General features: G+C 43.0%; 1 protein-coding gene across 1 annotated transcript in view; it reads right to left on the reverse strand.

Moving 5' to 3' along the window:
- Positions 1–6,579: 6,579 nt before the first annotated feature.
- Positions 6,580–14,340, reverse strand: part of LOC128840988 (ubiquitin-conjugating enzyme E2 variant 1-like) — a 66,534-nt gene continuing 58,773 nt past the window's right edge. The window contains exons 2-3 of the mRNA XM_054035613.1: positions 7,099–7,224; positions 6,580–6,726 (exon numbers count right to left, since the gene is read on the reverse strand). Coding sequence (XP_053891588.1) covers positions 6,580–6,726; positions 7,099–7,224 — 273 coding nt within the window. The remainder of the gene's footprint in view (positions 6,727–7,098; positions 7,225–14,340) is intronic.

Below are 14,340 nucleotides of genomic sequence, written 5' to 3' on the forward strand. Positions count from 1 at the left end.
GAAGAGAGGGACCAAAGGACCCGCTGCTGAATTGCCGCCGCAGACCGGGATGTGCCACCCCAGTAACGTTCAGAGTGCCGCCCCTTTCTGTTGGCTGCCCCAGGCACCAGCTTCCTTCACTGGAGCCTGGAGCCGGCCCTGGATGTAGATGTTCCAGCTCAGTCTACACCTGTCCCACCCCCCCACCATAGCACTGTACAAGATTGTAAGAGCCGGGGGGCAGCCCAAGGTGCATTTATCTTTATTCTGCTAACTTTCCAGTAGCCCATGTTTAAAATGGTGTCTTGTGAGTCCCACAGTCCCAAGTAGGAACAAGGTTTTGCAACATATAAGGCAGAAGTGACTACTAAATATGACTCCATAGAGAGCATTAGTGTAGTTTATATAAGGCCAAATGCTGCCTTCCTGCAGTAAGACTGTTGGACAGGGAGCCCAAGAAGTTCTGTGAGGTTTACCCTGCATGATATCCTTAACAATTTCCTTCCCTCAGTGGGGAGAAGTGTTTTGAGGGCAATAGAGGATTGAGAGGTTCCATATCACATAGATCTCTTGGGAAAGGAAACTGCAGCCCTGTGGAGAATTGATTCCTTTGCAAAGTGGTTGCTACCTCTCCATGGCTGCAGTTTCCCTAGAAACCATTACCCCCATCCTGCACCTGCACAGACCTCTCCTGTCTCAGGGAACTGGAGGCAGGAAGGGGAAGTTAATGCTGCTCTGCCATATGGAATGAGCAATATGGCAACATAGCTAGGAGTCATAGGCTGAAATTAAGAAAGTATAAATTTAGCCTGAATATCATAGAACAATTCCAGACAGTCAGATCTATTAGATGTTGGAATAGTCTTCTAAGGAAATTGGTAGAAGTAATGGAAGCACCACCACTTGGGACTTTTGCAGTTGGGCTGGGTAGAGTACTGTCCTGGCCTGGGGTGGAGATAACAACTACGTCTTTTTCATCTCTAATTTCCTTGTACATAGTTCCATTTAATACATCATAAACAATCAAAGCCACTGAAGGACATTCTGTGCTTTTCTCTGTTTGGGTTATTTCTCGACAATCATCAGAAACTCTACTGAGCCATGCTTAATCTTGGAGCCAAGTTGTGCTACTGCACATTATTAACTGTTGTATGCGAAAAGCAGATGGTCACAGTGTTTTAATATTTCCATAGAATTAATTTGAATTTTTGCCTAAATTATACACCCAAACTGAGTGGAATTGTTTCTTTTCAATAATTTTCAAGGTTTCTTGGAGGGACTTAGGGAAGATGAAAAGAAGGGTGGGGGGGAAACAAACAAAACAGTGTCCTTGTAAAGATTTGTCTGAGATTTACAGCCAGAGTGTTAAATTTTAAAGGCAGTGTAATTACTACTGGCAGTTGCCAACTGGAATGAAATTGCTTCCTGTGTAATAAGCCTGCCACTGAATGACCTCAGAAAGAGAAAAAACAAATGAGTCTAGGTTAAAAGTATCTGCTATCAACTTTTTTCAAAAACATTTTTTTTTTAGTTTGCAGAAAGGCCCTGATCATGGAATAAACACTGCACAGGTAGACCCAGGCTTTTGCATAGTCAATTGCAGGATCAGGTCTCAAGTCATTAAACAGAAAGAATGGGATCTACATTATTATTAATTACTAGTACAGGTCTGTTGCATCTTATGCACATTTAACATGCGCGATTTCAGCTTTACGGCAAAAACAAAAAAAAGAGAAAAATAACAATCATCTGTAGTGTGGGCGATTCCACCCGCCATTCAACTCAATGTAATTTTGACTATACGCAGTTTTCGCTTTACGCGCTAACCATGGAACGGAACCCCCGAGTAAGATGAGACTCGCCTGTATTACAGTAACAACTAGAGATCCAAACTGACATTTCATGATACCATTGCGCTAGGCACTTTAGAAACACATAGTAAGTTGTAGTCTAAACAGACAGACTACAAGCCTATGAAGATACAAATTAATAACTGACAAAGGGACGGAGGCGGTAAAAGAGGTGTAGAGAAATGACATATCTAAGGTAACACAGCAGGTGAGTAACAGGGCTGGCTAATAGACCCAGGTCTTCTAACTCCAAGTCCAGTGCCCTATACATTAGACAACATTAGATGCTTTCTAGTGCCACTCATCTATCCTCTTACATGACAATGCATCTTCAGTCAGTATACAATTGAGAGGCTTGTAATTTAATAATCATGAGAACTAGTGAAATTATTTTTCAGATTCTTGGATGAATTTTCTTTCAGTGATTTTTGTCTGCATTTGTGGTATTTTTTTTTCTTCATATTTCAAAGAATGATAATTGGACCTGGAACAAGTTGTTGGCTCTGCGGTCTGCATCTATCTGCGGACAGGAAGGAGGAAATGGATTTTGAAATTCTGCTTCTTTGTATAAATTAAATGAAACTAGCAGTAACTAGATTTTTCCACATGAACCATCTTAAAAAATGCATTTGAAGATTAATTAATTCTTTAAGTGCTTGAGTTAAAATTTTCTGAAGGTCTGACTACTATATTACATTCCATTGCTTTATGCAGCAGTCAAACAATAGCATCACTCACGCAACTGGATGTAAATCATCACTGCAGAGGATCCAGTCCTGCAGATCTTCCTCGCACAAAACTCCCAGGTGTAGAGTCTCATCTGATGTACATTGTCAAAGTTCCACTATCTTGAGTGGAGCTGTGCTATTTTACACTAGCCAAGGATTTGCACTCCTAGTGATATAAATGGGAGTTTGCCTGAGGAAGTCATACAGATTCAGACCCAGATTCTTTAAACTCATGTACCTATGTTATTAGTTGAAATATTTTCCTTCAAAATATTTTAATATGTATTTACCAGAAGCTACTCCTATGTTCAGAAAGATTCAGTTGTCAGTACTCTGTAGTGTGCAGAGTATGAGGCACTATTACTGTTCATGGGTGTTAAAAATCTAATTCCCTACACACAATTGTTGTGTTCAGTCCCCGTATCACCTTGTTAACTAATTAGCAGGTTAACATAAACAAAAATCTAGCATCTGCAAATAACTGAGACCTACCACCAGTGAGTATGTCTAGTTTGCTTACATTCTGCTCATTTGGGATGCAACGCGCCTCTTGCATCCAAGTTACTAACTGATTTGTTTGTTCTTTATTTTTTGGTAGGAAATGGAGGTTGGTAAGATTACATCCTGTAAAGCAGCGATACAACCTTGAAGGAAAGCGGAGTATTACCTATAGCTAATTCTTTCCTTTTTTCGTGACACTGTTATGTGGATGGCTAATGAAGATAATCAGCCTTCTCCTTTGTGGATAGCTTGTCACCTACTTTAAAAAACAGTAATTAGGATAACATCTTTCAAAATGCAACACATATTACAAAATGTAAGGGGTGCTTCTCAATAAGTCAACCACCTGTGAGAATCATTTTAAAACAGATGGCCCAGAAACAAATTAGCGAAAATGTCAAACCTATGACATAATCCTGGAAAATGTTCCCAGATGTTTATTATTACAGTATTCATGAGCCCCAATCACTTGTACACTCTGTTTGCTGTGCCTTCTGTTATAAATGAGATAGTCATCGTGTGACGGTGTCTTCATGGCCATATGTAGGCATGAAGGAAGGCTCCCGTGGCATGAAATGAGATTACTTTTGTCCAAATAAATCTTCTACGTGGTTTATGATTGCTTTTGCCATTTTTGATATTCAGCATATGTAGTAACCCAGTGTAGAGGAGCAGCTGTTACATGTTAGAGTTGTATGGCAAGGGAGGTTGAACTGTTCCTTTTTCAACTTCAAGTGTTAAATTCATGGTATTTTCATAAAGCACCCTACTTGAATAGATTTCTCTTAAAAACTTGCTATTTTTCGTTCTCAACCAGAGGTATATGTACCCTTGGGGATACACAGAGGTCTTCCAGGGGTACATCATCTTATCTAGATATTTGCCTAGTTTTACAACAGGCTACATAAAAAGCACCAGTGAAGTCAGTACAAACTAAAATTTCATACAGACAATGCCTTGTTTATACTGCTCTGTCTACTATACAGTGAAATGTAAGTACAGTGTTTATATTCCAATTGATTGATTTTATAATTGTAAAATGAGAAAGTAAGCAATTTTTTTTTAGTAATAGTGTGCTGTGACACGTCTGTATTTTTATGTCTGATTTTGTTAGCAAGGAGTTTTTAAGTGAGGTGAAACTTGAGGTAGGCAAGGCAAATCAGACTCCTGAAAGGGGTACAGTAGTCTGGAAAGATTGAAAGCCACTGCCCTAGGAAAATATATATGGTTACCTCAGTATTTGCATTAGCTCCTGTTATTCTTTAAGACTATACTATAAGAAATCCCTGGTCCGAGGGCAAACATTGAGGTTACATATTTAGTTATCTGTGTCACTTGGCAAATCTCTTAAGCATGATCACTTTTTTTTTATTTCTCATACTTTGCACACGCAGCAGCTTTCAGCCAACAGCCTCAAATTGCTTTACCATGCTGAGCAAGTGTCATGAATAGCAGCAGGCAAACTATTTGTAGCATGCAGTTTATCTGTTGGATTTAGCCCTTTTTACCTTATGTGAATTGGTCACTAATCATCTTTGATTTTTTTCAAATTTGCTTTTCAAAGTTTTATTGAACAAATTTCTGGTATGCGGTCCTCTTCCCTAGGCAGGAGGCTGGTCGAAGCAAGGACCGATGAGCCCTCTGCCAACAAGATTCTTTGTAGGAAACACCTCAAGTTGAACTTCTGATTCTTGGCTCTCTCATGGATTATTCCTGTGGGTGGAATATTTGTTAGGGCTAGATCATTCCTTTCTGTGGTAAAACTCATGGGGGGCAGCTGTTTAGGGGAGAAATTCCTCATCAAGGTCTTCCTGTGGAGATCCCCAATGTTGTCCCATCAGCGGGTGGAGTTTGCATTCCCCGATTGAAAGAGTAGTGGGGCCTGCTGTCAAATCTAGTGCAGCGGTTCTCAGACTTCATTGCACTGCATCCACCTTCTGACAACAAAAATTACTACCCAACCCCAGGAGGGGGGACCAAAGCCTGAGCCTGCCCGAGCCCCACCGCCCTGGCTGGGAAGGCCAAAACCAAAGCCCAAGCCCCCCACCCTGTCTGGGGGGGGCCCAAGCCCAAGGGTGTCAGCTTCAACCCCAGGGTGCTGGAGCTTGGGCTTTGGGTTCAGCCCCAGGCTCCAGCAAGCCTAATGCCAGCCCTGATGACCCCATTAAAATGGGGTCACGAACCACTTTGGGGTAACGACCCACAGTTTGAGAACCGCTGGTCTAGTGCATCCTCAGGGATTTCTCTGCCTTTCTGTATGTGGCTCTGGTTCCCAGTGCTCCCCACCCTTTATTCACCTAGATATGGCTCAGCAGCCCAAAGGCAGGCTGTGTGTAAGAGATAACGTAGCCCAAACTATATGATGGTACAATATGCATTTCTTCTGCCCCCACCCCTGGCCTGCATGCTCCTCCCCAGCCCATGCCATCCTCCATCCCTTTCCCCAGGGAACACCCAAGGTCTGTGGACAGCATCCAAGAGATCTGCAGGAGGGTGGGTCTGGACACAGTGCCAGGAAAATAGGTGATCCTAATTCAGCATTTGGAAAGTCCCCTCCCTGCACAGATCTAGGAGTAAATGGTCCAGTCTTTAATTATTTATGGAAGGAGCCTTTGATTCCCTAAGTCTTATTGTTATTTTCTTGTTGGACAACTAATTGGAATCTGCTACAAAAAACATTCACACAAATTATTCATTTCAAAGAGCTGAATCCTCATCACATTGTAGTCAATGAGAGTTTTGCCATTAACTTCACTGGAACTGGTACAATAACTCCTCACTTAACGTTGTATGTTCCTGCAAAATGCAACTTTAAATGAAACGATGTTAAGCGAATCCAATTTCCCCATAAGAATGAATGTAAATGGGGGAGGGGTTAGGTTCCGGGGAAATTTTTTAAGCTGTACAGTACTATAGTTGGGAGGTGCCCCTGCCTTACCCCACACAGGCACAGCTCACTAGCACTGGAGACAATGAGGCAGGCAAGGAGGCTGAAGGTGCTGTAGGCTAGGAGAGGCATGTTGCACAGCAGCAGCGGCAGCTTCCCCTACTCTGCAAGCATGAGGGGCGGGGGGCCTTAACCCTCGGCCTGCCCACACCACCCCTTCCCCCACCCTTAATCCACCTCTTCTACCCCCCCCTTTTCCCTTTACTCCACACGCCGCATCCTCACTCTTCCCCCCCTTCCTCCCCTGCCTCCATTCAGGCCAGTAGCGTAGCTAGGGGGGGTGCATTTTCCTAAAGCAGCACCTTTCTGCGCAGCCAACACTGGGCTCCGGACTCGGAGTCCGGAGCCAGGTTTTGCACGCGGCCGCCAGCTTGCTCGCCGCTCTGCACAGGCACCGCCCCCCGCATCCCCAGCTCTGCTCGCTTGGTGGCTCCGGGGCTGCAGGCTGCTTCGGCTGCTTGCCTGGCTCCCCGGGGATGAGAGGAGGAGGAGGCTCCCGGCAGATCTACCTCCCCTTACTGTGAAAAATGAAGACAGCTAAAATTGAATAAAGGGGCAGGATTTGTTTGTTTAATTAATTGCTGTAACATTGTCCTTCAGGTGGCTGAGGAAGTTTCATTTTTTCTTTAGACATCATTAGACACCGAAGCTCTTGCAGAACAACTTTGATACTATAAGAATTCTGCCATTTTGCTAGGACTGATATGGCTCTGGGATCCACCTAAAAATAGACAAAAAACGCCACTCCTGTCAATCGTTGGAATCCAAAACCTATAGCTGCCTATCAGATACAGTGGTTTTTAATCAAGTTACTGCCAGCAAGTTTGAAAAACTTAACATATGTTTAGTTTCCTTTCAAGCTTAATATATGCTTATACTGTGTAACAACCGGCGTGCTGCTAAGGCAAAAGAGAGGAGTTGTTAGCAATACCTTTCAATTACTGAAACATATTTGATGACAATTACCTTACACCTCCCCTCTTCCACTACTCAAAAAGAAGTATTTTGTTAAACATCTGAGTAAAGATGTATGTTCAAATTAACGCTCAATGTTTAAACCATGTTAACATAAACAGAAAAAACAACAACTTACCACTCCATTAGAACTATTTACTCCAGTCATATTAATTTTTGTTACAAATCTTACAAATGGAGGTGCTTCTGGATATTTAGGCGCACTTTCTATTTTAAGGCTGTATATTCTGTTTTCATAAATTGTCTGGAAAAGAGGAACATCTACCTCCCCTTAAGCAGGTCAGGGCTGGAGGAGTGGGGGGAGGTTGCTGGGTAGAGCTGGTATGATGAGTGCAAACAGAACTGCATTCAGATACAGCTGGGAAGCTGATGCACAGGAGATGGGACGGGAGTGGGGAATGATTCGGAAGCCGCAGTGCTGACTTTGTACTAGGACTCACCTGGATACAGTACCCACCGGGAGCAGATCCGAGACCCCAGAGTGCCAGCACTGCTCTGGCAGCCTCGCCCCCAGCACAGCAACCAGAGCTGTAATGATCAGCCTCTGGGTGCAGCCTAGCCACCCTCCCTCTGCCACCTTCGCTATGGTGCCTGCATGTGGGCTGAGACTTCAGACAGATTGGAGGGTGGGGGAAGTGGGGTGCTGCCCAACGTCCCCCTGAGCTGGCGAGAGATGCAGCTAGCAGCACAGGAGCCTGAGGAGGACAATGGCCCAGGAGGTTTTCACTGCATCTTCTCTCTTGGCCCCAGCTACTGTTCTCCCTTCTTATTGCATTGACAGTGGGTGGGTGTGTCTCGCCTTTTTTTTAAAATCATATATGCTAGGGACAGTCTTGTCCTCTTCTCTTCTCCTGATGTCAGTGTAGATACAGGCAGTGCAAAATGTACTACAGTCATATATAGTATCTCAAATGCAAAGCTGCATTTCACTGGTCTGAGGTTTGAAGAACAATGTGGCACTAGCTATTTTACGGGATGTCTAGATTTCATTCCTGTAGTAACAGAACTGGTGATAGGAAAGCAGGAAGAGGTTTGTTTTTTGTTGTTTTGTGTGTGTGTGTGTGTGTGTGTGTGTGTGTGTGTGTGTGTAGCTTAAATTGGTTAAAAACCCTAACTTTCAGTACTCAGTGTTTCAAAAATGTTAGACTGCCAACCTGTGTCGTAGAGATGTCTTTTGTCTAAAAAAACCCCATGAATAAAGCTACTTTGAGGGAAAATTACTGCTTTGTCCAACCCCAAAGAGCTATGAGAGCTTTGCTCACCAATTCTCATAAAACTTGTATATGTCATGCCTCTTTGGTGGCTTTAGTATTACGGTCTATTATAAATAAAGTGCATTTCACTGATTAATTTCATTTTAAAATCAGTAACTGGAAAAAATGGCCAGTATTTTTTTTTAAACCTGTGACAATTATAAACTACTGTAATCTGTCATTTACTTTCTAGAATCTAAAGTATATCTAAGTATAATCTAAAGTTCTCCTGTGAAATGCCAGCTGTGCAAACCCTTCCATGGCTGGATCATTCTTGTGTTTTTATGTTAAGTACAAATAAATATGTATAACAAATTTAAAAGTATGTAATTACTAATTTGATATGTTGGGTGGCGCCTTTTTTTATGTGTTCACTCCCCCTGCTGTTAGAACCTGGCTATGCCATTGGTTCAGGCTCCCCCGCCCTCCCCTGCTTCCCGAAAGCCCCAAGCCAGCTGATTGCCGCGGGCAGGAGGCGGGAGAGGGAGTGGAGAGATGCGCTGCGTCCTCGCTCCTCCTCCCTCCCTCCTGCCCGTGGCAATCAGCTGGCTTGCGATGTTCAGGGGGCAAGAGAGAGGGGGGAGGAGCGCAGGCTCCCCCCTCTCTCCCCTGCCTCCTGCCCGGGGCAATCAGCTGGTTTGCAGCTTTCGGGAGGGAGGGGGAGCCTGAACGCCGCAAGCCAGCTGATTGCTGCGGGTAGGAGGTGGGGGGGTGGGAGGGGAAAGGTGCTGATTCGTGGGGTCTGCCGGCGGGTGGGAGGTGCTGTGGGGGGGAGCATAGGGGAGCTAATGGGGGGACTGCCAGCTGTGGACAAAGCAGGCAGCCAAACAACATTATAGTGAAGCATTGCACAACTTTAAATAGAGCATGTTCTGTAATTGAGCAGGGACATAAGATCGAAACAACATTAAGCGAGAGGACGTTAAGTGGGGAGTTACTGTATTGGGCCTTCAAAGAACTGCATTTTTTCAGTGGTGTCTTATATATTAGATAGGCTTGCAAAGGCAATTCTTTAAAATTTCACAGTGCTAATACTGAGAGAAAAGTGTAAATTCCACACACTTCACCCAAGTGTTAGCTCAGTTAATGACTGAGTTTTTTGCAGTATTATAAATATATTTGCTGCCCATGCCACACTTCTGAATATTTTAGGAATGCATAATACAGTACTGCATGTGTCAAAACAGTTAATTTATTTATAAATGTTTATCAATGTTTTATCTATGCTATGTGATCCAATGTTACAAACAAATGAATTCTTTAAAAAACAGATAACGGGGTTTGCCCATGAACATAGAAATTGTCATAAGAATTATTATTAATATCATAAAAATGCAGTGTTACATTAACCTTTGCTTTTGAATTATGCCAAGTCATTTTTGCTGTATTTGATACTTTACTTTCTAACAATCAATTTATTCTATCTTGCAGAAAATTGCTTTAAAAATTATGTTTATACTTGAAAGGCTTTCTAGGACTAGTTATTAGTAGGTTGTTGAGGATTCACTTTGCCTTAATAAATGAGTTCATGGCTCAATGTAAGTTATTCCAATTTATATTGTTATATATGAAACATATGCAATTTCATTCAACATTAATGTAAATTTTATTGTACTTCAGAACAGGGTACCAAATACCTGTCTACCCTGGACTCCAGATAAGCTTAACTTTTGTTGTCATTAGCCCTTAAGAAATCTATTAGGAGAATTACCATGGGGAAAAAAAAAAAGAATGGGATATAATAATTCTAAATGTGAACAATAGCAGTGTTACTACATAGAAAGTTTTGGATGGAGAATTCAGTTCTCTGTTGAATTGGAGCCAGCGTGCTCAGCACATTGCAGGAATGAACCCTTAAAGACAAAGCAGATCAAAGGTGATAGAAAAAAGTAACCAGGACAATGATAGTCACATTTATTGTAATGAGACTGGAAACAAATCTGTACAACAAAACTTCACTCATACACTCGCCAGGATTATAATATTGAATTAGGAATGGTAAAACATCTGACAAATTAATGGATGATGAATGCTATTGATTAGCTAGTCAAATATGGTCATTCATATTTAAAATAGTAGCTAAACATTTCCCAGCTATGCTCCATTCTGTCTGAACACTGTAACCAGACTAGCTGATTTAGCTTTGATCTATAATCGTGAGATAAAGAAAGCTATTGGCTGACTAGGCTATTGGAAGCTGAGGTGAAAACGAATGTGGCTAAATGGAGTGAACACAGGTTCAGGGTCTGAAAGAAAAATGTATATGCAGAAAGTTTGTTTTTCAGACTATTTACAGATGATGGGAACAGTTATAGTAAAGATTAAAATAAGAATCTAACCACCAAGTGTTTTTGAAAGGGATCTAAACCCTCATGCTTCAGGACAGTAATAGGGTTAAGAAGAATCTTTCCCTACAGGCAGTTTATCACTTATCTGTCTACTACAAAGTTCTTGCATCTTCCAGTGAAGCATCAGAGACAGGATAGTTTCATCCAGTATGGCAACTGCTGTATTACTAAACATGTAAATATTTAGTTTGGGTTGACATCCAAGAGGAGGTCTGTCACTTGCTGACCAAATGGGGTTCAGAAAATTCCTACTCTTTCATTCTGGGACTTATCTCCTTCATACCAATCCACTTTCCTTTGGAGCTTGCTACAATAATGGAGCTAGCAACTTCTGATTCAAATGTCAGTCCTACTCTATGGATGAGCCAGAGGAAATTGCTTCCCTCTTTGGATCCCAAGTGCATTTGGCCTGGGCACCACTGGACTATAGAATGAGAGGTCTGAGGCCACTCCTGAACTTGTCTCATGAGCCACTTGACTGACTCTTTACAAATCCCTGGCTGAGTAATCTGTACACTTCTGGTTTTATCAGCTACAAATGGGTTATGCGAACACTCCATTCCCACTCCAAAAAGGTATGTGCTGCATTCCGAGGAGACTGAGGCATTAAAACATATAAAATGAGTATGGAGTTTTCAAAATTACCTCTACTTAAAGAAAGCCCAGCCTGATTCTGAGACTTTCTGCTGTGCTGGAATTGGTATTTGTTGCCATGGGAATTAAACCTATATTTGGTGTTTTGTTTTTAAATGTCCAAAAAATAATCATTTTCTTTAAGGAGAAGATTGTGATTCTTTTATCATCTCTCTCTCTCTCTCTCTCTCTCTGTGTGTGTGTGTGTGTGTGTGTGTGTGTGTGTGTGTGTGTGTTAGGGTGCAGTATGTAAACCTATCAATAACATTGCCTTTCCCTCAGAAGCCATTTCTTTCCCCAGGAATATTCAAAACATTTTTGGTAAGAAACTAAAAATACTGTTTTCCATTTTAGGAAGCTGCTTTTTTCTTTCTTTGCATATTTTTGGATTCGGTAGAGTTTAAAGAAATATAGTGAACAACTCATCAAGCAAATCCTGTGATATCCTCATTCATTCAATGAATATTATCTAACTTCAGGGTTGGTGCCATTAACATTAATATGTTCATTTACATGGTAAGGTACTTTAGGCTGTATGAGTATCGAAATCCCACTCTGAGTATTTTGACTCGGTGAGAACTGCAGGTTTTGGTCCCTGGTTATGAATATTTAATACTATTGTAATAACTTTTGTACAAAATACGCCTTATGAGATATCCTTTGAAAACTAATAGTTCACTTATCATTAATATTTTTGTGTGATGTATGTATGCAGTGGGCATTAAAAGTTATGGATATATGCTACAATTATGACTAAAATGAGTTTAAACCAGGCATGTCAGGGGGAGTTGGTTAGAAGGTCAGTCTGCCTTAGAAAAAGTATTTGACTGTATTTGATTCTCTGACCAGTCTAATCTTCATGCAAAGACAATGAAGGCCCATATTTGCATATAAGCAATAAACAGGACCATCAAGACAGCAGGGGGAGGAGATGGCAGGAAACAGAACAGTTTGCATTTAAGCCAACAAGTGGTGGAAGAAAGAGCCTGGAGCTTCCTTCACCACCAAACTCTGGCAGCTTGCATAAACTTTAGTTTGAAAGATCATCTCAGAAGAATCAATTTCAAAGGTTTACTGATCTATAAAGACAGGGGGTCTGAACCTCAAGCTGTAAGCAACTGCATATAGCATACCATATTACGATGTTAGAGGTCTTTTCTAAAAGCTAATGACAAATTGGTGACTAGTATTGTGAAATGTATGTATTAGCGCTATATGAGGAAATTAGGGTTTTAAAGTCTGTAGCCAAACAGAAAGAAACTGGTTCCCTCCCAGACAGGAAAGAAGGAGACAGTAAATAGCTGCCTTTGTAAATTAAGCATGGTGAAATCAGGAGAGTGGAAGCCCCATTTACATACAGAGAGATGGGAAGCCAGGGGAAGGGAAAAACAGCATGAGGTCATCCTGCCTCTTAAAAGAAAGTTATTGAACTTTGGAAGATATAAGCAAGGGGAGAAGCCATCTTTGGCGTCCATCACTAGACAGAAACAAAGGAACAGAGCTCTTGCAAACTGAAAAGGACAGGTCCTTCAATTAAGAGGGCGCTGAAGTCTCTGGAAACTGAATATAGGCAAGAAACCTGCGTAGACAAAGATTGTACCTTGCTAGATTAAGTTCTAAACTTTTAGATGCATATTTTCACTTTTATTTGCTTGTAACCCTTTCTAACTTTATTCTTTTTTTACTTGGCATCACTTAACTTGTGTCCAATTGTTAATAACTTAATTTTATTTTTACTATAAACCAACTCAGTGCTGTGTTTAAGAGGAAGGGTGTACTTACCCCTGTTAAGTTAATAAGCTCTGATGTGATTTTGTGTCTTTAGAGAAGGGGTGGGGAACCTTTTTTCTATCAGGGGCCATTAACCCACATTAAAAATCAATCACGGGCCACACACAAGTAAAAAGCAAGGGTCTGATCCAAAGCCCATGCCATTGACTATTCCGGTCTTTGGATCAGACGCTGTAATGTGGTTCTCGCCGTAAATCAGCCCTACTATCCCCTGGTAGTACTGACATACTACAGTTTGTCAGTATATTTCTGGGGAGCCAGAGCTGAGTGCAGGATCCCCGGGAGGGTGGGGGGAATCCTCCCCAGAACTGGACCGAGAGGAGCTATCCTCTTTCCCTCCCTGGGGTGGGTGGCCAAGTGGCATAGCCACACTTGGGTGGGCCCCGACTTCAGATGGGTGGGCAATGACAGGGGAGTGGGGGATGGGAGGCAAGAGGGATTGAGGCTGCCTCCCTCCACCTCTTCCAGCCAGCCTTGCAGGGGGAGATGGACACTCTAGCCAGGGCCGCACCGGAGCCCCAGGCATGAACCAAGTGCCCAGAGAAGATGCCACTTTCCTGCGGCAACAGCTCCCATCCTACCACCCCATGCCAGGCCTGGCTCCCCAGGTGGCAGACATACCTTTTTTGAGCATTCCTTTGCTGCTGGTGGGCCGCCCACTTATCCATCCTCCTCCCAGTGGCAGATGGTGCCCAGGACCCCCAGCCTGTTCCAACCCCAGGCCCAGTGCTCCTTCTGGGAAATGGGGTCAGGGCACAGGGGATTGCCCCACTCTGCCCGCTCTCCAGCTGGAGTGCCAGGCGGGCGGAGTGGGGCGAGCCCCCGACCCCGCTCCATGGGCTGGATGAAATTAAGCAATGGGTCGTAGGTTCCTCATCCCTGCTTTAGAGAAACAAATGAACTTTATTATTTCTCTGAACTGACCAGGAGAGGGCTGGACATTACAGAGCATATGACGTTGGGAAAATTTTAGACTGGGAGTGTGATGGGGTCGCCTTGCTAGTTGTAGTCAAGGCTGGTGGAAGCTGGAGTGAGACTATGGGGCTGTAGACAGGGCTGTCTAACCCATGGACACTTCAGGGTGTGACCTGCAGGGCTGGCTCCAGGCACCAGCTTGCCAAGCAGGTGCTTGGGGCGGCCACTCTGGAGAGGGGCAGCACGTCCAGCTATTCGGCAGCAAGTCAGTGGATGGTCCCTCACTCCCACTTGGAGCAAAGGACCTTCCGCCGAATTGCCGCCGCAGATTGCGATTGCGATTGTGGCTTTTTTTTTTTTTTCACTTGGGGCGGCAAAAACCCTGGAGCCGGCCCTGGTGAGCTGTAGCCTGATTGTGAG

The sequence above is a fragment of the Malaclemys terrapin genome, chromosome 7 (genome assembly GCF_027887155.1).
Source record: "Malaclemys terrapin pileata isolate rMalTer1 chromosome 7, rMalTer1.hap1, whole genome shotgun sequence".
In the NCBI taxonomy this organism is placed as follows: domain Eukaryota; kingdom Metazoa; phylum Chordata; order Testudines; family Emydidae; genus Malaclemys; species Malaclemys terrapin.